Source organism: Haliotis cracherodii, unplaced genomic scaffold, assembly GCF_022045235.1.
Source record: "Haliotis cracherodii isolate W230 unplaced genomic scaffold, xgHalCrac1.p SCAF_6, whole genome shotgun sequence".
NCBI lineage: Eukaryota > Metazoa > Mollusca > Gastropoda > Lepetellida > Haliotidae > Haliotis > Haliotis cracherodii.
In genome coordinates, this window is record NW_027266319.1 from 35,363,524 (window position 1) to 35,389,963 (window position 26,440).

Consider the following 26,440-nt stretch of genomic DNA (forward strand, 5'->3'; position numbering starts at 1 on the left):
ATGACATAATTTGTAAAACTGGACAGGTACTGAGTGAGTGAGTTGGGTTTAACGCCCAGATATAAGGGGAACATAATCAAAGGTTAATGCATTGTGCACAGCAGAAGTGAAGTTACAGCTCGCGGGGCAGTACTATACATATACACATAACAATCACATATTGCAACTAATATGAAGCAGAGAAGGCTTAGAGTGTGGATTGAGCACAGAGGTGAGGTGAGGTGAGGTGAGGTGAGGTGAGGTGAGGTGAAATGGGGTTTAACGTCGCGTCCAAGATTATTGCACTTATATAGCGACGTGCATGCACGTGTATGTGTGTGTGTGGTTGCTTGTATATGTCCGGACTGATGCCGATTTATAGTGCTAGCTCACTGAGATACCATGCCGCAGTTTGACATGAATACCCCACTCAGACACGGTGTACTGACTCCGAGCCGACCAGTCCTTGTTTTAGCCCCTTAATGCCGAGTGCCAGACAGGGTAACAAGTACCATCTTTTAACGTCTTTTGGTATGACGCGGCTGGGGATCGAACCCCGGACCTTCCGCTCTCCGGGCGGACGCTCTACCATTAGACCACGGAGGCGGTCTGAGCATAGAGGAGGGCGTGTAAAAGTGGATGTGGAATGTGAAGTAATCCTGTATACACCGTCTCTGTATTATCTTCCCGAGGCAAGGGAGTTCACTGACTAAACAATGGCTTCAGGTCAAGGTCGTGGGTCTTGTGTACTGTTGAACAAGGCGTAAAGCCTCTCACTCTCTCACTCACTCAATGTGGCGCCTACGGCATATATATTGGCTATGTGTACAATTGTATGACAAAATGACCGTTGTCCCACTTAAATCTATTGGTGGCCTTTGAATGTAGTGAAACAGTGGGATATTATACTATGTTGGAATAAGAGTGCACACTATCTGAGAACAGAGAATTTACTTACATAGACTCAATACAGCTTTTAGTACAACACATAAAACAGATTCGACATATCACATACAAGAATATATCACAGAAGGCTTGTATTATTTATGTTTAAGTGTTTCACCCTGAATATGAACATGTAAACTGTTGTAGGTGCATATTATCAACATTTGTCTTTTCACTGACATAGAGGTGTACACTGAAACCTCGTTATATCAGCAGGATCGATCCCAGGGAAATCGTCCGCATTAATAAATATCCAGATTAACGAATGATTGTTACACTTTCCAACAGTAGAGCCCGGAAGGCGTTTTTTTCTTATTAACGAGGTTTCACTATATAACATCGCCTCAGAAAATATGTTCGAGCACGTCAGATGCTCTTGTCGTTCCAGATGGACACACACAATATATGTTATGTACAAAAGTAATAAATAAAAGTTGAAAAACATGACATTGCTAATAAATCTGTGCATCAGTTTTAATGTACATAACGCTCAGGTTTTGTAGTTGTGGTTTTATAAGAGATAAACTGCTGGGCAAAACAAAGTATACACTTGAAAATTGGGTTTGACTAAATTTTACAAACGTTATAAAAACGTTATAAGGCTGAAAACAGTCGCCGAAACACTGAACTTTCAAAACTCAACAATGGTATCCGTGTCAAATACAGTCTCCTTGGTCGGCCACCCTTAAATATGGCATTATAACCAGGGTGGCATTATATCCAGGGGGCAATGTGACCAGGGTGGCATAATATCCAGGGAGGACTGTATATTCATTTCCAACATAAAATTTGTAACTAAATGTTTGAAACAACTGGGGTTGAGGATATTATTACAGAAAAGGATATTATCATAAACAAAAACAAATTTGTTTGTTATTTTAAGAAAGTGAATGATTCTATGTGTGAAGATTAGCTAAGATCAATAAAATTTTGTTGATTTAGAAGAAGGAATTGCCACCAAAAGATTAACTAGTTTTCCAATTTTATGTAAAAAAATAAATTAATATTGGTATTATAACCATGGAAGAGGAACTTTTGTTTTGAAAAACATTGGCATTTGGCATCATAACCATGGCATTTTGCACTGCTGAAAGACGTTCTGAGAAAAACATGGCATTAAAACCAGGGGCATTAAAAGCAGGGACGACTGTACATCACCATCGAATAACCACGTCTTGTTTGTTTAATGTTTGACCAACATCAACTTTCTTTTGCACGGCAGTTTATTTCTGGATAAGAAAAACATAAACTGTTTAAACCAGTTAAATGCATCTGGACAGTTTTCAGGTTGACAGGTAAACTAAAATTCATGTGCAATTGTTGTGAATTACATGGACAACCGGGCACCGCTCCCGAGCGTCAACGTCCACAGTAGATGAGATCAAGAGATGCCTCGCGAGACATTGCGAGATTAATGGTGGGTGACCTTCAACAAGCGGCCGTCAGGTGTCGTTAACCAGTCCCTTTGATTTGTTTTCGAATTGTAGCCATACACTCGACCAGTAGCTGCAAGGAAAGTGTGAACTGCCATAAACCAAATATTCACGAAAAGAATAAAACAGTGTAATCCTCATCTTACATTTGCCAGAATACTGTACGCAGTTAACAGTTATTAACATGAAGGTCTGGGTTCCTGGAAGCATTCACACGTTATTTTGACTTATTCGGGAAGGTATCGTTGCAATACTATCGCTTAGTCCCTCTGTCCCAGGTTCCATTCCGCCGATCTGTAGTAGAGTAATGCATGACAACCAGAATGATATACTTTCAACACGTCTTGGTGACAGTTTGATAATGGCAAATAAATCCCTACAATACGCAACCTAAATACCCCTCTTATCTTAAAGAAATATCCCTCTATCGATTACAGTATATTTTGTGTCAATTAATTTTGTGAAGAAAGATGGCATTTCCGGAAGAAAATACCCAGAATATCTATGGTACTGAAGTCTTGTCACAAGACATCCCGCTGAACCACGGAAGCTCACGTAAAATAGGATTAAACTTTCAGTGAGTGAGTAGGTTTTATATTTTACGCCGCTTTTAGCAATATTCCAGCACTATGCTTTCCGAGCCAAAACATACCACAGAATAGGTTTAAGACGTACTAGCTTAAGCATTGACCTTCAGAAGCATTTATTGAGGTATCAACGTAAAACAGGTAGCATCCTTTATGCAATACGACCCGTGAAGATCCGGGGTAGAATAGGTCTTCAGCAACCCATGCTTGCTGTAAAGGACGACTATGCTTGTCGTAAGAGGCGACTCACGGGATCGGGTGGTCAGATTCGCTGACTTGGTTGCCATTGCGTGGATCGATGCTCATGATATTAATCACTGGATTGTCTGGTCCAGACTCGATTATTTACAGACAGCCGTCATATAGCTGGAATATTGCTCAGTGCGGCGTTAAACAACAAACAAACAAACAAACAAATAACTTTACGCAATACCCCCTTGTTTGTACCTCCATAAACAAAAAATATATTGAATTCTATTCATATAAATAAATTAGTCAACAACTCCACACGTTGCCCATTTATTCATTAACCCGCAAAACTGGAGACAACACTATTCAACACAATTTTCAAGACGAGCACCACTCATCCATTATCAGACAATCAGGACACGGTCCAGTTTGACTGGCATTTGGTAATTAACAGTAAACACAATATATGTTATGGATGACAACTTCTTTATTCTATTATGATGCGACGTGTCGGTATTGACAACGGTATAAGGATCTATACCGACACGCCGCATCATAATAAAATAAAGTTGTTAACCAACTACAATCTCCGGATATATTTATTACTGATAACTATTCCTTACTACTGCCAACTTAAGAGGAGGTTAAGTACATTTATCATCCAAAACTGGCTCCCACAGGAGATATCGCTTGGATGAGATCAAGCGATATCTACATGTACACTGTAAATATCGCTGCAATGAAATTACATCACAATGCTTTGCAGACCATTGTGACATCACTGGTGACGTCACAATCAAATGACATCACTAATGGCTCTGCTACTGAAGCTGTTAGTAGTACATTTTACATTGAAGACACTGCTAATTACTGTCTACAAATTGAAAAAGTTGGAAGAATGATGTTGGATGATGAATAAAATCTCACCCTCGTTGATAAAAGTGGCAAAAATCCTCGGCAAGCCTCGGAATTTTTCCACTTTCATCAACTCGTGTTGATATATTTGATGTCAAAAGACACGAGGGTGAGTCCAATCAGAAGAACATGTTCAAACCCCTGTTTGGATGCATGGTATACGCAGGATTTGTGCATGAAGTTGTTTCCATTGACCTTCCGAAAATGTGTCCCTGCGAGTCAAATACGTCGACTTGTTAAATGAAGTTAGTATTTTTCGACTGGTAATATACACTTGTATCCAAACACATTCGCACTACCAGTCGCCATTTGACCGTGTTCTGGAATCAGTTCATATTTAGGTCCGCGAGATCTGCGATTCTAACTGTCGCTAATCATGTGGCACAGGACACGCTCTCCGGCAAGAGACACCTTAACCTGTTTGGTGAGGTGAAATGGCGTTTAACGTCGCGTCCAAGATTATTGCAATTATATAGCGACATGCATGTACGTGTGCGTGTTTGTGTGGCTGCTTGTACTAGTCCGGACTGATGCCGATTTATAGTGCTAGCTCACTGAGATACCATGCCGCAGTTTGACATGAATACCCCACTCAGACACGGTGTACTGACTCCGAGCCGACCAGTCCTTGTTTTAGCCCCTTAATGCCGAGCGCCAGACAGGGTAACAACAAGTACCATCTTTGAACGTCTTTTGGTATGACGCGATCGGGGATCGAACCCCGGACCTTCCGCTCTCCGGGCGCACGCTCTACCACTAGACCACTGAGGCGGTTTAACCTGTTTGGACGCGGCTTTATTCCCATTGTCTGTCAGCAACCAGCTGATGTCGAGATGCTTTTCCCTAGGTCATCGTGATATATAGAGATAAGCTACACGATAAATCGCAAAGAAAAATGAAGAACTAAGCGTTGTTAATTTCACGATAAATCTTTGTCCTATCATGACGTACTTTCTGGACATTCGAACACTCGCAACTTAATGAAGTTATCTATTGGACGACGTTATTTTGAGAGGGAAGTGTCTGGTAAGTTGTTCTCGAAGATGTAGCTGAGCAACGCAGATAAACGCAGTGGCCGAGCGATCGGAGCCAAAAGTGGGAGAGATATGACAATCGGTATTAGAAGAAAAGGTACAGATTACCGAAGTGAGGATTGTGAGAATACGGGAAATGCCGAACGTAACCCACCTGTTCCTAAAATGGACTTTCCCGACATTTCCGAGGTCGGATTCTATTTAGGTAATTATCATATTAAAATTTGGGTAAATATTTGTAAAGCTTGTACATTTTATCAACATTCTTAAAGAGGCTGTACATAATATTGATATCTCATATAAGAAACATACGACTCGTGGTCGTTGTTTATCGTACAATAAAACACTGCAGGGAGAATATACAATGAGGTACGATAAACAACTCCCACTCGTCGTTTATTTCTTAAATAGAAAAACTCACCCTCGTACGTTTAATATCAAATATATCAACACTCATCCATTACAGTTTAAACTTCGAGGCTTGCCGTGGAGTTTAATTTTTGTTATCGACGAGTGTTGATATGGAGGTAAGATTCTATTTATCATTTAAAATCATTCTTCCAGTTTGCAAACCGTAATAAGCAGTGTTTTTGTGTGAAAAGATCAGCTAACCAGCTTCATAGGAAGAGGGATTAGTGATGGATTCGGTTTGGCATTCTGAACATGCAGTCAGTGAAAACTCTGTTAGACGGGACTATTCGTTTGAAAAGACAGCCTTTCGGACTATATCACATGGGGGTGGGGGGGCTTGGGTGAACGGTGTTTCGTCGTAAATGTAGACATCATTAAGAAAGTGTGAATAATTTTAAACCATTACCTGGATCCACAGCACGACCTTCGAAGTCTCTGTTAGACAGGAACGGCCTTGACCTTGATGAATTGGTCATACTAGCGATGCCATCTTGACCAGGTTTCATGGGGCGTGGTTTCTCGGTATAGGCCTGTCAGAGAGCGTGAAACACAATCATGTGATGAAGACAAGACACAGATGTTATGTTCATATCTTACCAACCAGAAAGGAACACTTACAACCCAGATTGTGCGGTAGTTACCATGGAAGACTACTTACAGGAGGAGGGGACTTCGATCTGTACATCTCATCGTCATCTGGAACAAGATGAGACATTTACAGAGTCTGAAGGACTATATGTGTCTTACATGAAGCCACTATTGCTGATGTTCGTACAGTCATGCTGTTTGATTGTAGGCACACGACACACAACTATCATGAGTGAGTGAGTGAGTTTGTTGTTTAACGCCACACTCAGCAATACTCCAGCTGACGGCGGTCTGTAAATAATCGAGTCTGGACCAGACAGTCCAGGGATTGACATCGATCCGAATGGCGTGGATAGATGCTCATGATGTCAATCACCGGATTGTTTGGTCCAGTGATTAACATCATGAGCATCGGCAACTAGCATGAAATGTAAGCAATAATAACACATTCTTACAAATAGTATTTTATTGTAGATTTTTTCCTCTTTTTAAATACATTAGTGTCATAGTTGAAAAACCCAGTCACAGTTTAAATCAGATGATGAGATATTATTCATAGCATATTAATTTACAAGGAGCATAAACAGTATTATCAGTCTTGAAGTCATTGGAGTTTCCTACTATAAATACAAACGAATATATGTAGTACATTGTTTTATCCAATTATTTTAAATGTATCCTTTTTCAAGAAAACGAAACTAGGGATTATTTTGTGATATGTTCGAAAAGTAATGTTGAAAAGGTGGTGTGTTAAGATGTGTATATTTTAAGGAAATCATGTAGCAAGGTAGTGCCTGCATCTTGAAAGTCCTAGTTGTGAACCATGAGTTGCAGTACCTTAATAAGCCGTACTGAGTGAGTGAGTATGGTTTTACGCCGCTTTTAGCAATATTCCAGCAATATCACGGCGGGGGACTCCAGCAATGGGCTTCACACATTGTACCCATGTCGGGAATCGAACCTGTGTCTTCGGCGTGACGAGCGAACGCTTTAACCACTAGGCTACCCGTCTGCCCCCAAGTCATACTGTTATGTACCTTGTAGCTGTGGTATACCTTTGTAAGTAAATCTTTCCATCGGCTGGCGTTTGGATCGCTTCGCTGCACGGACAGGTGTAATTGGCCTGCAATATAAAATGACACGTGATCCCGGAAAAAACACAGTTTGAAAACAGGTTAAGGCGTACAGAGGGAGATGCTTTGTGCAGATGGCTGTTACAATGATTGCTCATTCCACCCGTGACGAACAGGTCTGGTTGTTGATGAAATATAGTGATAGCTAAATAGACAGATTTTTTATTCATGCACCGATTGTCTTTAAATGTAATGTCCAGTTATGTATGACTGTTTGATAATCTCATACCAACTTTGACAGGAGTAGGTCCAATACTTTTTCAGATAGTGTAGTAAACGTCGGTACCTTAAATTAACTTCCAGACTTTTTATACGCAACAAACCACTGTCATGTCATGTTTCCGTGAACACCATAGACCAACGAGTGTCATGTCATGTGACCGTATACGCGAGACACCAACCACTGTCATGTCATATGACCGTGAACACCACAGACCAGCGACTGTCATGTCATGTGACCGTATACGCGACACACCAACCAGTGTAATGTCATGTAACCGTGAACACCACAGACCAGCGACTGTCATGTCATGTGACCGTATACGCGACACACCAACCACTGTCATGTCACGTGACCGTGAACACCCCAGACCAGCGACTGTCATGTCATGTGACCGTATACGCGACACACCAACCAGTGTCATGTCATGTGACCGTGTACGCCACAGACCGGCGACGAGACGTGCGCTTACCTCTGTTTCTTCCGGCACGCCACTATGGTTACGATGATGCCAGTGATGATGAGGGCAAGGATGACGATGGCGATGAAGGTGAGGATGGCGATGCCCTCGGGAGTCTGGGCCCAGGGCGTGTTGACCTGGTAGTATGGGACCACAGATGTGATACCGAATGCGTTCAGATTGCCTCCTTGAATAAACGTACCAGACTAACGTGTAAAAAACATGTATAACACAACACCATATCTGAAGTAAAACTATAAGGCGTCTTTCTTCCGTAGCATCGCCGTTTGTGAGTGAGTGAGTTGGGTTTAAAGCCGCTTTGAACAGTATTCAAGTTATATCACGGCGTGTCAGCTTACTATGGGAGGCAAGAACGATGTGATGCAGGTCCCAGACGTTTACCACTTTGATGAAAACCCGCCAGCACGGCGCAAACCTAGAGTATTGCGTGTCTTTAAAATCAACGAGGCATCTTATATAAGTATGCGCTTAATCGTATATTGAGTGAGTGAGTGAGTTGGGTTTAACGCCGCTTTTAACAGTATTCCAGTTATATCGCGGCGTGTCAGCTTAATGTGGGAAGAAAGCCCGAAGTGATGCAGGTCACAGACGTTTACTACTTCGGTGAAACCCACTCGCACGGGTATGGTGCTGACAAACCTAGAAACATAATCGGGGCGAACCGGGATTCGAACCCACAATCATAGGTTTCTGGCGTGTCCAAGGGAAGCAACTCTGCACAGCGAATCGCGGCGCCTTAGACGACTGGGCCACCCATGCCCCCTAATCGTATATTGAGTTTGATGGATACGTTGATAGTACTAGTAAACTGTATTATTGACAGTGATATTAATATTCAGAACACGAATAATATCTCTTTTTTGTGTTCAGATCATGCTGTTGTGTTTTATGATAAGCAGATGGTTCATCTGTAATTGTCCCACCTGTTACGGCAGACGAGGGAGAGCCCTGGGGGTCTGTAGAGAAGAACTGCAGCGTCTCAGACGACGTCAACAACGTCTTGTCTTGGTTGACGTTACTTACGGACTCGGTGGAGCTGTCGGCTACAGTGTAGGTGTGGACGTTGATGGAACTGCAGGAATATACATATATTGTGAACTTACTTTAACATTACAGTACAAAAAAGACTCTTTGCTAATGAACGACTTTATTCTAAGTTTCCGCTCCCGTTGACAATGGGCACACTAAGAACAAAATCATCGTCGAATATATTCCGAGTATGGGACAATGCTTCATTTTGTTAGGATGGCGTGCCCAGCGAATAGTAAACAGATAGAATCGCGGGTGATCGCGCTCACCGAACATGGACTGTTGGCAGTCCTTGTTTGATTCAGGTACTTCAAAACCCACCTTGGTTGCCAACTTGCTGAAATTGTAGGATGCATGCTGTTCTGGAGCAGTAGAGAATGTATTTGAAGTCATTTTCAATGCCAGCAACCGACTGAACGGCAAGAAAAATGTCTGGTGGTGTCGGGGTCAAAGAGAGGAATTTAGAGTTAATTGCCTCTGGCTGCTTACCAATAGGACAGGCTTGATGGTCAGAGAAGCTTCGCGAGGGGACAGTACCCATGTAAGAGCGACGGGAGGGCTTTTCGGAGCCTTCTACGACATGAATTGTGTCTTATCTACTTGCCAAGTTCAGACTGGATACCAATTTGAAAACACCGAATTCCTGCCAGCTTCCAAAACTATTGTGGACTCAAGAACAGAGAATTGTTTCAAGACACACGACAGTAACAAAATTCTGAACATTCGTGAGTGCATTTGATTTAATTTGAGGACCTGTTACTAACTGCTGTCCCCACTTACTCCATTGTATTCCCAATTGATTGTAACCTAGAACTGTGTGGACTGTATATTCTGCTAATTATTCATTCATTCTGAGTGCAAATATACTGATTTCACAATTTAGTTCTGAACGTACCGATTTCCGAGTTAGTCTTTCTGTTTCAATCTTGAAATCACCTGGTAACAATATCAGTCAAGAAGTTAATGATTGCGCGAATTACACTGAAAAAGATGAGCAAGTTTCGCACTTGTTCCTTGTGGTAACATTCACAGCTAGACGGGAATGCATATGGACGGCAGAACGTGGAGCATAATCACCTGAGCGCGAGATGTGAGATGTGTTGAACACCGTTTTGAACAGTATCTGTGTAATGTCGTAGAGCAGCTTGTGAAAGGTTCGTCCAACGTGACGCGGAATATAGTGTCCACTTTGGTGAAACCCACGTGACTCTGTAAGCGAATAAGGGGCGGTCGGGTAGCTTAGTGGTTAAAGCGTTCGCTTGTCACGCTGAAGACCCGGGTTCGATTCCCGACGTGATATTGCTGGAATATTGCTTAAAGCGGCGTAAAACCATACTCACTCACTCACTCACTGTAAGCGAATATCGCTGTCTAAATCACCTGGGACACGTGAGACAATCAGATCTCGTCAATACCTTGTTGTTTGTAATAGTTTTCTCCTCCCAGTTGACGGGATACCGGAAGTCCCGCTTCTGATCTCGACACACCAAACTCTGAAAATGGCAGAAGGGTATGTAACCCGGATGAGGGTTTGTAGTTCTGCGATGAAGGTGGCTTCTTGTGCCAGGAATGTAGCCTGGCTGATACTGAGCCTGAAGGTGACGACGGCGGCGTTAGGGTCAAAGGTGTCGATACGGATGGTGGCGGGTGTTGCGGCAGTGAGGACAGGAGTTCCCGCGTCTCGTGCAGACGCCTCTATGACGTACCGGAAGTTGTTCGCAGCTTGGGATTGTAGCGAAAAGGCACCTGAAATGTTGAAACTATAATCTAAATTCTGTATGAGGGGGCAGTGGATTAGCCTAGTGGTTAAAGCGTTTGCGTATAAGGCATATGGCCCGGGTTTAATTATTCACATGGGTAAATGGCAATTCTGGTGTCCCTCCCATTCCCAACCCCTGTGAACCCACTCACATATATATAGTCTTTATTCAATTACATTACAGAGTATACAGTGAGAGAGAAATATTACAATACAAAATTTTAGGTGATTTACACATGACGTAGTTTCATTGCTTTGTAAATGAATTCGGATAGATTTTGAATGATTATTACATTATTTGATGCCATTAAAATATTAAACGTATGTATGGAGGGGTACAGGTAAAATGTTTTGGGTTTATATTTTCGTCTTAAATGTACATATCGATCACAAATTATTATAAATTGAAATTCATCTTCAATTTGATTTTGATTGCAAGCCAGACACAACCTTTCAGATTTTAATTCTTTTTTTTTATACCCCCGTCTCAATTCGGAAAACCCAATCACTTTCTTAAACAACTAGCACAGGCGTAGCGAGTGAGTTTGGATTAACAGTACTTCAGTGCGACGAGGTTGCGTTGTCAGCTTGATGTGGAAGGAAAGGTCTATATGACACGAATCCAGGGCATATAACCTACGAGCAATGATTGTGGTGATATTATCACATTTTGGATTTGAGTGACCAGTGTAACAACACAACAAACAGCAGTCCACTTGGTCACACCGTCACAGATACAGCATTAATTTAAATACATACCTGTGTTCGAGTCCACTTTAAAGAGGTAGTTGTACGTGCTTTGTATGAGATAATAGATAACCTGTCCATTCAGTCCACTGTCTGCATCACTAGCGGTAACGGTGGTGATGGAGCTGTCACAGACGCCGGTGTAAGCAATCTCTGTGTTGTAGAAGCTGGGCGACATCACAGGGTTGTTGTCGTTGACGTCAGTCACAGTTATTGTTACCGTGGTCGTCGACGTGCGTTGTGTAGCTCCTCCATCAACAGCGAGGATGCTGAACGTGAAACTCGAGTCGGTTTCTCTGTCAACAACTGTTTTGACAGAAAGGTCTCCCGTAGCTGTGCTGATATCAAAGAAAAGTGCAGCTCTCGCTCCTGCTGTAGTTGTCGTATCGATTGACAACGTCACAACGGCGTTGATACCGATGTCGTTGTCAGTAGTACCGATCTGAAGGATACTTGTGCCGATGGTCGCATTCTCACTCACTGACCCTGAATACGACGTAGCGTCAAACACGGGATCATTGTCATTAAGGTCAGTGATGGTTATTGTCACATTCGTGCTTGCTGATCTGATAGGAACGCCATTATCAGATGCCCTCAGCCATATGATGTAAGTGTCCTGTGTCTCTCGGTCAAGGCCACCGTTTGTAGTTATCTCCCCTGACCCGCCATTTACGCTGAAGTGAGTGTTATTTCCCCGCCAGAAGATGACGAATTCATATCCTACAGCTCCATTCGTGCCTGTATCAATGTCAATGGCGGTTACATAGTTTACAGTAGACCCTGCCGGAACGTTTTCTGCAATGCTAAACGCGTAAGGAAGATTCTGGAAAACGGGATCGTTGTCGTTGACGTCGCTTATTGTAAAAGATACCGTGACGACGCTTAGTAGAGGGCTGACTCCGTTGTCAGTAACGGTGACAGTCAACGTGTAACTTGGAGTCACCTCCCTGTTCAAGGGTTTGCTAAGTTGCAGAATGCCAGACCTTGACTCGATGGTGAAGTCGTTGGTAGGGTCACCGACGGTGATAGCGAAGGAGAGCTCTCCGTTACGGCCGATATCGGCATCTGTTGCTGCTATGGTGTAGATAATGGTCCCAACTGCAGTGTTCTCGGGTAGCGTCTTAGTATACGTGCCGGTGATCGCAGGCGCGTTGTCATTCAGGTCGACAACGTTGACGTTTAGTGTACCAGTGCCGACGTTGGGTCCGACGCCATTCTGGTCTGTAGCCGTCACTGTCAGAACGTGGCTGAAATTCAATACAACATCATCAAGCAGTTTCATCTTCACCAGGTTTTTAAAGATATACACTTCTACCAAAGGATCGTTTGAGACAGATTATTTTTCAGTGAGCGCTTAAAGGCATACACATTTTTTAAAACATCTATCATGTCCATTGAACAATTTCATTTTTTTCAAACACAACTCCCTCTCTAACCCACTCAGGTTTGCAAATGTACTCACCTATCGACTACTTCTCTGTCAATGGCAACAAGCGTAGTTATGTCCCCTGTTGTTGAATTAATCGCAAAAAAGGTGCTGGTGAGACTGTATGTAAAAATACCGTTACTATTTGCGATAGAGTCAGCGTCTGATGCAGCCATGGTAGCCACTGACGTTCCTATGGCAACGTTTTCATCAAGATCAACGGTAAAATTTGACGGCGTGAATATAGGCGTATTATCGTTCAGATCGTTGAGGGTTATCAACACCAAAGTCGTGGCACTGTTTGCCGTAGGGGTTCCTCTGTCAATAGCCTGGATGACGAGGTTATAGGTTGTCTTTGTCTCGTAGTCTAAAGCCGCCATTGTTGTGACGTCGCCAGTTGTAGCGTCAATAGCAAATGTCGTCTGCCCGTCACCGGAAGTGATGGAATAGTCGATTTGACCGTTTGTTCCCGTATCAGCGTCTGTAGCAACAATCTGAGCAACTGACGTGGTAGTGGCCAGATTCTCATCAACAGCGATGTTGTATACGTTTTGGGCAAACTGTGGGAAGTTGTCGTTGACGTCGTTCAGATTGATGTAGAGCCACGTGGTGTTTGTCATTCCACCTCCGTCCTTCGCCTCCAGGGTCAGGTTGAAGAAGGTAGGGGGGATGTCGTAGTCCAGCTGCGACCACACCAAGATGTCCCCCGTCGTGCTGTCAATCACGAAGCTGCCAGCGGGAGTGTTGCCGCTGATGATGGTGTAATTCACAGTTCCGAATGCTCCAGAATCGGCGTCACTTGCTATGGCTGTTAAAACTGTACTCCCAATAGCAATAGACTCATTAATTGTGATAATTTGGTTTGGGTTTGTGAAAACTGGAGAGTTTTGATTGGCTGGCTGGACGTCAATGACCACACGAGCTGTGTCCGTCAGGGGCCCGGCGCCAGCGTCTGAAGCTTGAATAGTGAGGTCGAATGTTGGTATTGTGGCGTAGTCGAGGTTCTTCCCTGCTGCAATTCTCAAATCAGCACCATTAAATTCAAACACACCCGTGACATCTCCAGCGATCACCGTGTAGGTCAGTGCAGAATTCGGGTCACCGGCGAGATCGTCATCAGTGGCCGTTACCGTCAAAATGACCGACAGTGCAACTGACGTTTCAATAGGACTTGACGTATAGAAACTAGGGTTAAATATAGGGGAGTTGTCGTTGGCGTCTCCAACCGTCACTGTCACTGACGTCGTCACCGCCCTCGACGTCCCAGACCCAGCAACGTCATCAGCTGCGGTAACAATGAGGGTATAAGAGTTAACCAGTTCTCTATTTAGCTGCTTGGCAAGGGTTATCTGCCCCGTGGTCTCGTCTATAGTGAACCTGCCCTGACTGTCCCCGCCGGTGATGCTGTATCTGACAGTGCCGTCTAATGCGCCCTGGTCGCTGTCCGTCGCCGTCACCTGTACGACGTTGTTCCCAATGGTTGAGTTTTCAAGAACAGTAATTGTGTAGGCAGCCGGGGCAAAGACAGGATCGAACTCATTTACGGGAGTGACCAACACCTTGACCGTTACATCTACAGAGTTGGGCGGAGCGCCGTTGTCGGATACGTTTACGGTCAGCGTGAACTCCCTCGTGCCCTCGTAGTTGAACGCTGTAGAAAACAATGGTATCTTTTAAGTGTCATTCATCAGTGCCTTGAATTAAGAATGTTCTTTAAGTAAAAATAGTGTCGAAAGTAAAAACAGGAAAGATTGAGATAATTCATGTTTGTTTTTTTAAAAGTTAAATAATAAAAACTTTTTTTCTTAATCAAACTTTTTTATCACTTCTTTACTATCAAATATTTTCCTATATTTCCCTCATACACTGAGGGAATAAAGAAAGTATACCGAGTTTGTTTTTAATGTAATTGAAACCTGTTGTTAGATTTGATTAAGTCTTTTAACCATCACTCATTCCTGGTACAGTTTGTTAAAAAGTAATATGTGGCGGAATAATTTTGGTGGATGATAAAAAATAAATTGCTGCAATGAAGACGGGGGTAAGAACATTTAATGGACCCTACTTTGTTTGAAATGTTGTAAACTTGTGCCGAAAAAAGAATATTTATTGATTTTCAAAAATAAAATGTCTAAGACAGCCAGTTCTGTATTATGCGAAACCTTTTTTTCAATTTCTAAAAGTTTTCAATAAACTTAGGTCTGTATTTACAACCATGTAAGAGTATTCTTTGAGAGCTGACTAAAAGTGTATAGTTTTGTAGATATAATATCATCGCTAAATTAAAAAATATTCAAGTGAAAATAAGTTATAGTTTCTTTTGTTCCTCAGTTTACGTCTTAAAGGTGAACAGAAAGGGTAAGGTTAGGATGATTTTCGAAATGAACTGTCACACATTTCTTTAAACCCGGAAACAATGGTACACAACTGTGTTTTTTCTTACCTGCTGTTGTGGTTATCTCCCCTGTTGCAGTGACGATGCTGAAGAAGACGGGGGTGTTTCCGCTTGTGATGGTGTAGCTCAGGATGTCGGCGGTGTCCGCGTCTGTGCATGTTATTGTCGTCACCTACAACATATGATGGACTTGATCAGGTTCCACGGTGTTTAGCAGTGCTGGCAAAAGTAGTTGCAAAAGTATGTTCAGAATTTTTTCAGGATGTTTCTAAATTATTCAGACAAATGTTTGGAAGTGGTTATCCTTGTTATGGAGGCACCAAACTACGATTGTAAAACATATTACTTATCTGAATAAAATTGTATGATGAGACACCAATTTAACATATATTTGTTATAATTTAATACATAGAGGAACAATGTCCAAAATAAAGTTTGGCATATTGTTATGTGTAAAACAAGCATAATACTTTAATAAGTCAATGTCAGGGTACACAATTCAAATGATTTTCAATATCAAGAAAGTAACTATATGGAAAACAGTTTGTGTCTCAAACTCGTGAAAAATAAAGAATAAGATTATCAAGCTATATAAGCTTAATGACCACTTTCAAACGATACTATTTGCCATTAATGACTCATTTTAAACTTGGTGTCCATTCAAAGATTTATCATCAAGAGAATGTTAACATTATTACACGTCGCTACATGCTACTTGAAAAATTATTAGATGTAATATATTAACATACACTTATCTGTAAGCAAAATTTAATAATAAATTATGTATGGTGTTTTCTGTGGAACGCAAAGTCTACCGTAGTTGTCGCTGTGACTGCCTCTGCCATTGACTGCGTGATGTAGTAAGAGGGGCACACTGGAGTGTTGTCGTTGACGTTGGTGATGTCAACAGTGACGGTTGTCGTCCCGATCAGCGCCGTCGCACCACCGTCTGTCGCCGTCACCTCTAGAAGGTACTGCTGTGGACCCGCATCGAAGTCCAAAGCCGTCTGGGTACGAATCACGCCCAGTGTAGGATCAATATTAAAGGCTGTGCCGGTATTGCCATCTGGTGAAGAGACAGGCTCATGTTAAAGTTAGTTTGTAATATGTTTCTTTTTTAGTGGCCGGCTAGAAGCATTGAGTAATCTGTCAATGAGGCCGGTAAGACACTCAAGGAACTTTTACCAATTCACTCAGGACAGACAATCCTTATTCTCCGTTGTAACCCGTGCATTAATCTGCAATTTATGAAAAGTGCCAATAACCGCTATAAACTAACACGACACAGAAGTGAAAAATAAAGCAATACTGTTTTACTTGAAATAGCGTATGTCAGCGTCCCATCAGTGCCGACGTCGTTGTCCGTAGCCGTTACAGTTGCAACAGACGTCCCAACACCAGTATTTTCGGGTATCTGATAAACAAATATCAAATGATAATTAAGAATAATAAAATGGCCACGTGCAAGTCCATATGCATGGAAGGATTGCTTGTGGATTTATTTGCTCTCATTGCAGTGGTAGCACATGATTAAGTAGTAGTAAAACATCGAGTGCTGTCAGGGCCAAATGTTAACGGCGGTCGGCGGCAGGGAGTGGAAATTAAGTTACCCGCCCCTAATTGTTTTCGAACAAAGAAGACTTGATCGTTCAAGAAGTTTCTGGGTGGGACAGTTTCTAGAGGGCTGGCTGTACTTATATAAGAGTAGCATGAGGGTGCTTTTTCGACCAGGCTTGTGTCTTATCTTCTTGCGACCCGTGAATATCCGGGTTTGAATAGGTCTTCAGAACCCATGCTTGCCGTAAAAGGCGACTATGCTTGCCGTTAAAGGCGACTATGCTTGTCGTAAGAGGCGACTAACGGGTTCAGGTGGTCAGACTCGCTGACTTGGATGATGCATGTCATCGTATCCCAATTGAGTATATCGATGCTCGTCATGTCAATCACTGGATTGTCTTGTCCAGACTCAATTCTTTACAGACCGCCGTCATATAGCGGGAATATTGTTAAGTGCTGCGTTAAACAACAAACAAACAAACAAACTTATCTACTTGCATGTCGCGGCGTGTCAGCTTAATGTGGGAGGGAAGTCTGAAGTGATGTTGGTCTCAGACGTTTATCACACCGGTGAAACCCACGATAACGGGTATGGTGCTGACAAACCTAGAAACATAATCGGGGCGAACCGGGATTCGAACCCACAATCATAGGTTTCTGGCGTGTCCAAGGGAAGCAACTCTGCACAGCGAATCGCGGCGCCTTAGAAGGCCTGTCTCATGATATTCGACTTTCATAAGTGCTCTGTTACTTATTCCTTCATTCTCTTATTTGACCTATTTGCATTGCATTGCCTTTATGTAAACCTAAAACTGTGCGTTTCAGTTTATTTAATAATTATTCAATGATTTCATTTATTCATTTTTACTGATTTTACAATTATGTTATGTACGTACCTGTATTTACCTCGGCGTTTGAATTCTTTTCTACGTTAACTACACTTTGTCAACTAAATAACGCAGATTTCCACCCATTCTTGCATTACTTACCGACACGATGGAACCAGGGGAGGGCGTGTTCATGACGGGTGTGTGTTGGTTGACGGCAGTGACGGTGACAGTGACATACGTCGTCCCCGTCAACTCAGGCGTCCCTCCATCTGTCACGATGACAGTCAGACTGTAGGAGCCGGCGTCGTTTGTCGGTTGGTCCAAGTCGATGGGATTTGCAAGCTGAAGCTGTCCTAGCGTCGTGCCGCTGAACTCAAACTTTGCCGGTACAACGTCACCGCCGGTGACTGAAAAGGTCAACGTTGACGTTGCGTCGGCGTCTGACGCAACGAGCGTTAAGATGGACGTCCCAGCAAGGGAACTTTCAGGTATTGATCCAGTTAGAACGCTGGCGGCGGTGAAGACAGGAGCGTTGTCGTTGACGTCGGTGATAGTAATGGTGAGCGTGTCGTCAACTGATCTTGCTGGTGTCCCACCATCCGTTGCCCTGACAACCACAGTGTAGGATGTGACGCTTTCTCTGTCAAGTGTCGACGCTGTCGTCAGTTCACCCGTTGCCGCATTCAATGTAAAGATGCCTGTTACAGCTGCCCCTGCGACTGAACATTGTGACCATAGTTGTTATGTTATGCATGGTTGGGATTTTACCCGAAAAAAATACACTGTCCCCGAACATTCTTGAAATATACTTTATGCTTCAGACATTGTTTTCTTTGTTAAAAATCACGCTGACAGTTTTAATTAAAAAAATATCTGGCTACGCGTTCGGTTTCAAATAAAATTCAGAGACAATCCATTCAGTCTAACATTAATAAAACTCACAAACAGAGTAGGTTTATCTCTTAATTAAAAAAAATATCTGGCTACGCGTTCGGTTTCAAATAAAATTCAGAGACAATCCATTCAGTCTAATAATAATCAAACTCACAAACAGAGAGAAAATCTAACCCGAGTGTCTTTTGATATCAAATCTATCAACATGAGTTGATAACAGTGGAAAAATTCCGGGGCTTGCCGAGGATTTTTGCCACTTTTATCAACGAGTGTTTTATTTATCATCCAACATCATTCTTCCAGCTTTTTCAATTTGTTTACAGTAATAAGCAGTGTTTTCAGTGTAAAAAAGTACTGCTAACAGCTTCAGTCGCAGAGCCATTAGTCATGTCATTTGATTGTGACGTCATGGTAACCAGTGGCCTCACAATGGTCTGCAAAGCATTGTGATGTAATTTCACTGAAGCGATATCTACGAACTCAGGCGCAGTGGTGACTCAGCATAACACCACTGCCACAGGCTAATTTGCGTATCACGTGACCGGACTTTTCTCTTGTTTGTAAACAAACGCGCTTTTTCAGAAATCAATGTAGCACGGACTAATGCAAGTATTTGGGGTCGCTTAACATATTGTTTTGCATAATTATATAGATATGCTACTACAACTGCGACAGTGAGTTACGTGACAATATATATTTATGCATAAAAAAGACCGTATCGCCAGCTCTCCGCTGGGCTTCGATGACAGCACGTGGAGCCTTACAACCAATGTAAACAAAGAATAACTACGCAAAAACAAATAGATTTTCACGTATTAGGATACTTTCATAATGAACCGTAACCATTCTTTGACGTTTGTTTATGAAAATGTGTTGACTTGTCATACATGAAACGGATGAAAAGCATATTCAATATCTTGAATGGTCTATGAAAGATGTGACGAATCGTCACATGGCGCTGGCCTGTGGCAGAGGTATTATGCTGGCTGGCTGATCTCATCCAAGCGATATCTCCCGTGGGAGCCAGTTTTGGATGATAAAGTACGTTTATCTCTTAATTAAAAAATAATCATCTGGTTTTGCAGTTGCAGCTGAAAAAGAAAATTCTAATCTCCAGAAAAAACCTCAGGTCCCTACCAAGAATACAATATGATCGGTCATTTGTCATGATCGGACCTTATATAACATTCAAAATCATAATTAATTGTACATGGAAATTATAAAGAAGCCCTTTAGTTAATCATATACATGCACGCTCATGTAGTTTTATAACCAGTCACACACGTACTTGGTGTAGTTGAAACGAGCTGGTATGTGATGGCTCCGTCAACTCCAAGGTCAGCGTCAGTGGCTGCTATGGTAACGATGGAGGTCCCAAGGGGAGATGACTCCGACACGGAGAAAGCTGTACCCGCGGGGACATTAGTCCCCCAGGCTGGGTCGGCCTCATTCACAGCAGAAACCTGGAGGGGGCACAGTGCAGCTTATTGCATTAATAACGTTATGACTTACCAGCCGAATAGGGACGAGATATCTATTAATTAAATCCACAGTAAAACACACAAATTTAATATAAACGTAAAAACACATTTAGCTGCATATTTTATCATATTTATGGCGCCAAGAAAGGTCTTACAGTATATTACACATGCGAGAAACTGAATCCATTCCAATGTGTTGCAGGGGGTCTGGTGGCCATTTGCCTAAGGTGTTCGCTTTTCATATCGATTAGCCGACATAAACTCGTGGTACTGAAGCAGTTTCGCATGCGATGATGGACTAAATAGAGCATGTACGTCTTGTTTATTCTAGCCTAAAGGGTTATTTAGTTTCTGTTTGAGATGACAACGAGCTGTTATTAACTTAATAATAAACGTAAGTATGAGCACTAGCCACAGGACCTCGATGATAGCGTGTTTAGCATAATATATTCGTATAGATGAAGACACACCCCTATATACATATAGACAAGGAGTGACACCCGCCATCTTCGTCCTTATTCAAAATTTCGTACTCGGTTCAAATCACAGCTCGATATCGCATGAAATATGAATGTCACATATATAGAGGTTATCACGCGAGTGTGTTTGGGCTCGCTAAATACAATGTTTATTCCTAATGCAGGATATTATTATCCCCAAACACACAAGCGTGATAACCTCTTTATCATATAATGTCATTCTTTAATTCTGTGCTTCAAAATCGCTTTCCCTCTCTCACAAACAATACCGAAACATTGCAAGTTTTCCTGGAATGCGCGCATTAATATTTATTACGTCTGAGGGTAAGTGATGTGTCAGTCGGACAGTGACAGTAGCCAATATAGTTCCAACTGAAATCTCTTTCTTATACAGTGGCGAAGCAACATATACGCAATGGGTGTTTTTAATTGCCTTTTGCAGCAATCCATCGGTCTGTCTGCTGGAGTAACTGCCCTTTGTGAAAGGGAAGCTACTCTAATCCTAGTCTATGAGACGTCACGGCCACAGTCAGACGTTGTTGACAGTCGGTCTGTCCTTTCATAACGTTAAGAAGTGTAGTCAGATGTACACACAGCGACAAAACGAAACAAGGTAACAATTTAAACATATTTCGGCCAAATCCAACTATTTTAATTTGTGGAGAAAGGTTCAAGCCGCAGAGGACTACAAGCACAGATATGGCTACTGATCCCACTTGGCTAGGCCTCGTGGCCTCGCAAAATTGTGTCGAAATTTATATCTTCAAAGTTGCCAAAACTTATAAAATGCCTTAGCTACGTCACAGTTAGACACTGATTTTCAGTATATTATACTGTTCTTTTGATAATGAAAGCAATTATCTCTGTAGTTTATCAAGATTCCCGATGGTTAATTCTGACTCGATCGCCAAATGACGAGGGCGACGCCATGTTTGTTTATAAACAGTGAAAGTAGTCCCTACTTGACCTTTGATATTTGCATCTCTATCCGCATATGACCCCAACGGATATCATTTTTATCCGTTGGCTTTCTCCTGCCGAGAAACCTACCCATTATATGATAATTCAATATATTGGCACCTGCTATATAAACCATAGGCTGCACAGTCGGGTTGATCTGTGGTCACCTTATCTCGTATTTATTTTAACACAACCATCAAATCTCAGATCTAAGCTTCGCCGCTGAGGTAAACAAGAAAAAGGTGGCCGGAAATTACGTCGCAACACGGGCTTGAACCCAGCGAACGTTTCTGATTGGTTAAAATAAAAAAGATATCTTGTAAAGGTAGTAGCAGCATCAGCGGCTGTGGTCGTAGATATAGTGAATGAATATGTTTCCTGCCGCTTCGAACAGTATTCCAGTTATATCACGGCGTGTCAGCTTAACGAGCACAGGAATGGTGCTGACAAACCTAGAAACATAATCGGGGCGAACCGGGATTCGAATCATAGGTTTCTGGCGTGCCCAAGGGAGGCAGCTCTGCACAGCGAATCGCGGCGCCTTAGACGACTGGGCCACCCGTGACCCCTACTTTTAAATGAGGACATTGGTGGCAGAGTAATCGTGGACTACTACGTTCACTACATTGGTAAACCCCACGTAGATACAGATGTAGTAGAACAGTTGTCATGGTCGTTGTTGCAGCAGGGGCTACATACACACCTGCACGATGACGGTGGCGGTGCCCGTCTTGGGGATGCCTGTAGCGGGGGCGTCGACGGCGTGAACGATGAGGGTGTACGTTGACTTGGTCTCATAGTCTAGGACTGTGGCTGTCGTCTGAATGGCGGTGCCAGCCAGAGCAAACTTTTCGTTGGGGTTGGCGTCGTCACCGCTGAAGATGGTGTATGTGATGTCACTGTTGGGTGTAGTGTCGGCGTCTGTGCACACGAGACTGGCCACATTGGTTCCTACAAGCAGAACAAGGAGGACGTCAACGGAGTGAGTGAGTGAGTGAGTGAGTGAGTGAGTGAGTGAGTGATGTTAAAGTGGATAAGAAATCGAGGAGCGTTTCAAACTACCTCATGGTGAACGCTTTATTGCATTATATGATATTACGGGTAAACAAATAATCGTGTAAAGGGTAAATGAAGAACAGTTTACCGGGTAAATTAGGAACGATGGAACATCTAAATGAAGAACCAAGTAACAGGTAAAGGATAAATCATGTAACGGGTAAAGGAAGAACGATGTAACGGGTACAGGAATAACGATGTAACGGGTAAAAGAAGAACGATGTAATGGGTAAAGGAAGAACGATGTAACGGGTACAGGAAGAACGATGTAACGGGTAAAGGAAGAACGATGTAACGGGCAAAGGAAGAACGATGTAATAGGTAAAGGAAGAACGATGTAGCGGGTAAAGGAAGAACGATGTAACGGGTAAAGGAAGAACGATATAATAGGTAAAGGAAGAACGATGTAGCGGGTAAAGGAAGAACGATGTAATGGGTAAAGGAAGAACGATGTAACGGGTAAATTAAGAACGAAGTAACGGGTACATTAAGAACGATGTAACCGCTAAATTAAGAACGATGTAACGGGTATATGAAGTGCCATGGAATATATACCCGAAGAACCTTGTTACAGATAAATGAAGATCGGTGTAACGGGTAAGTTAAGAATGATGCCACGGGTAAATCAAGACTGAGTAGTGTTACGGGTAAATAAAAAATGAAGCAAAATCTCTTGAAGTAGGTATACCTGTGCCGGTATTCTCTGCAACACTGCCGTAGATGGTACTGGGTGAGCAGACGGGTGTGTTGTCGTTGATGTCGTTGACGGTGACGGTGATCGCCTGTGACGCAGTGTTGCCACCGCTGTCGGTCACCTGCACGGTGATGGAGAGGCTGGTGATACCGGCGTCATAGTCGATCCGGTCCCTGATGCTGATGGCTCCGGTGGTCGCGTCAATTTGGAAATATGCTGCGTCCGGACCTGTACGAGACACAGTGACCATGAGTGAGTGAGTGAGTGAGTATGGTTTTAACGCCGCTTTTAGCAATATTCCAGCAATATCACAGCGGGGAACACCAGAAATGGGCTTCACATGTTGTACCCATGTCGGCAATCGAACCCGGGTCTTCGGCGTGACGAGCGAACGCTTTAACCACTAGGCTACCCGACCGCCCCACTGTGACCATCAGGCTGTTGCTGTCCTATTAAACATTTCTCTTATTACTTTGTTTATTGATCCGACAACCCCAAAATTTCAAATTGTTCAATAAAACAAAATAAAAGATTTCTTTCCGTCTCGTCTAATTTCAGTGAAAAAAATTAATGTGAAAACACGTCAATCAACGGAGGAAAGTGACCCGCTGACCCCTACTATATTTCTTGAATTTATTTTACCTCGACAGACATTGGTTAAAAGAGATAAATAACTCAAAACATTTGAAAAATACTTATTTTTATTTCGACAACCGACCTAATATGTTTCGTGAGATAAATCCGTTGATTGGGCAATTTAACGATAAAGACCTATAACTTAATTTATTCACATAATAATCCATTTCATGAAATGAATAATCATTAATGGTAATAACAGATGCTGCAATTCTCATTTCACGAGCGATCAATATTTATCTCGTGGAGTTACGACATGCATGCCACTACCCAATCGGTTTTTTTGAAACGGGGTCCGTATGTTAACTCACTCACCCAGCAGACTGTAGGTGAGGACATCGCCGTTAGCCGTCTCTACGTCGGCGACGGTGTATCCCACCGTCAACGTCGTCCCCACCGCCACCTCCTCATCTGTCGTGGCGGTGAACGTCCCCGTGATGGTCGGGGCTTCGTCGTACACGTTGGTCACGATTACTGTGAGTGTTACGTCAGTGGGGGGAGGATCGGCGGGGTCAGTAACCCTGGAAATTTGGATAATGATTGGTTTAAATTTGTACACTCTTTACTGTTATCCAACATGTTTTTATGAAGTATACCCTGCAAAAGTTTAGACTCACTGAAATCAAAGGGCTTATCTATTATATCCGTTGCGAAAAATGATGACAATTTCCTGTATTTGAAAGGTGAGACAGTAACGCACGTAAAAAGTGAGTGAGTGAGTGGGTTTAACGCCGCTTTTAACAGTATTTCAGTTATACAATGGCGTGTCAGCTAAATGTGGGAGGAAAGCCCGAAGGTCGCAGACGTTTACCACTTCAGTGAAACCCACAAGCACGGGTATGGTGCTGACAAACCTAGAAACATAATCGGGGCGAACCGGGACTCGAACCCACAATCACAGGTTTCTGGCGTGCCCAAGGGACGCAACTCTGCACAGCGAATCGCGACGCCTTAGACGACCGGGCAAAAAAAAAGTGCAATCACATGTTGTATGGTGGCATCAGGTAGCGTTATTGTGACGGAATATGCGGAATATGCTATGGAATATCAACTTAAGTATCACGTATGACCGCCTCTGACCGCCGCATAAATACATGACCTTTTCTTTATGGACAGCAACTTTTTTTAATTCTTTGTATGACGTTTCAGACCTACTTCTTGCTCCTTTATCAAGTGAATGCTTAGTACTTACCACAGTTATATAGGTCCGTGGTACTTACTTACTTACTTACTTACTTTGGAGATTTAACGTGCGCTTTCCGACTGATGCGTATTTCGCACACGGTAATGCTAAGTAAGTGCATTGATTTTATATATCATGCTGTTAATCCCATTCAATCTCAATTATAATGCTCTCGAACTTGAGTAGTATTTGAATGTCAATTTTCACTGCCTGTGTCCCGTTTTCGGAACGTTTTACGATTAGCCACGTGTACGTACGCGTTACAAAAAGTGTTGTGTTTAAGAAGTTAAGGAATTCTAACTGTAGATTAGATACAAGCGCTCGGGTCGACATTGAAATACTGAAAAAGAAACAGGCGCTAATTTAAAACTTAAAACTAATTATCCCGAGCACACCCATCATTAAACACCGACAGCTGGCGCGTCCGACACATATATATATATATATATATACACTCACGTAATGGTCAGTATATGTGGTCCTGGGGCCGTTTCAAAGTCCAGAGCAGAAGCCACCTGCACCGACCCCCCAATGTTAACGCTGAAGGGAGTCCCGGCGGGGGCCAAGGCGTACGTCCATGTAGCTGTAGTCGGTAGGACGGTGAAGATTACTGTCCCCGTCGCCGTGTTCTCCGGGACGTTGACGGTGCTGCTACCGTCAGGGAGGGGCGATGTGACCACGGGGGACCCTGGGAGGAACGGACATGTATTTAAACTGTTGGATTTGATTAGGATCATAAGAAGGCATGTGTTTTGCTGACAATCATATATCACAGCAAGGAATATTTCTTCGATCACCACTTCAACATACAGTGAACGTCCAGAGAATTGATTCACCCGAGGACGTATAAATCCCTATCGGGATATTCCCAGCCCACACTTCCCAAACTCTAGTCCCCACCCCCGAATATAAAATAGTCAGACATGTTAAGTTCGTGGTTTGTACTGCAGAGTTGCGTCCCTTGGCATGCCAGAAACCTATGATTGTGGGATCGAATCCCGACTTGCCCCGATTATGTTTCTAGGTTTGTCAGCACCATACCCGTGCTCGTGGGTTTCACCGAAATGCTAAACGTCTGAAACCTGCATCACTTCGGGCTTTCCTCCCACATTAAGCTGACACGCCGCGATATAACTGGAATACTGTTAAAAGCAGCGTTAAACCCAACTCCCTCACTTACTGTGTTAGACGTCTATAACCTACGTTATTGTCACAGGGCTGAGCGTTGAACCTCACCCTTTCGACCACCAAACATTTTATTACAAAGTCAGACGAGCCCTCATTAGCATTATCTGGGATATAGAAGTCACCTAATTGTCACTTGATCATATTTCATAGTTAAAAGTAATGATACACACAAAATCAAAACAAATAATTAAAATGACATCCGAATTGTTCA

The 26,440-nt window shown here is 42.8% G+C and overlaps 1 protein-coding gene across 1 annotated transcript; it reads right to left on the reverse strand.

The window, feature by feature from the left end:
* Window positions 1-5,867: 5,867 nt before the first annotated feature.
* LOC139446382 (cadherin-23-like) lies at window positions 5,868-26,296 on the reverse strand. Its single transcript, XM_071227714.1, has 18 exons — window positions 26,278-26,296; window positions 25,501-25,729; window positions 24,174-24,379; window positions 23,217-23,450; window positions 22,176-22,423; window positions 19,841-20,015; window positions 17,818-18,377; window positions 16,589-16,685; window positions 16,087-16,337; window positions 15,320-15,443; window positions 12,913-14,527; window positions 11,463-12,697; window positions 10,360-10,690; window positions 8,839-8,987; window positions 7,907-8,081; window positions 7,119-7,204; window positions 6,152-6,189; window positions 5,868-6,023 (listed from the first exon to the last, which is right to left on the reverse strand). Exons 1-18 carry the CDS (start codon window positions 26,294-26,296, stop codon window positions 5,868-5,870), a joined length of 5,928 nt encoding a protein of 1,975 aa, XP_071083815.1.
* Window positions 26,297-26,440: the final 144 nt, after the last annotated feature.

Coding starts and splice junctions, on each gene's coding strand:
- LOC139446382 (XM_071227714.1), bottom strand. Junction 16,686..17,817: donor CCCCTGGTTCCATCGTGTCG/GTAAGTAATGCA, acceptor TTTGTTTATCAG/ATACCCGAAAATACTGGTGT. Junction 10,691..11,462: donor TAAAGTGGACTCGAACACAG/GTATGTATTTAA, acceptor TCAACATTTCAG/GTGCCTTTTCGCTACAATCC.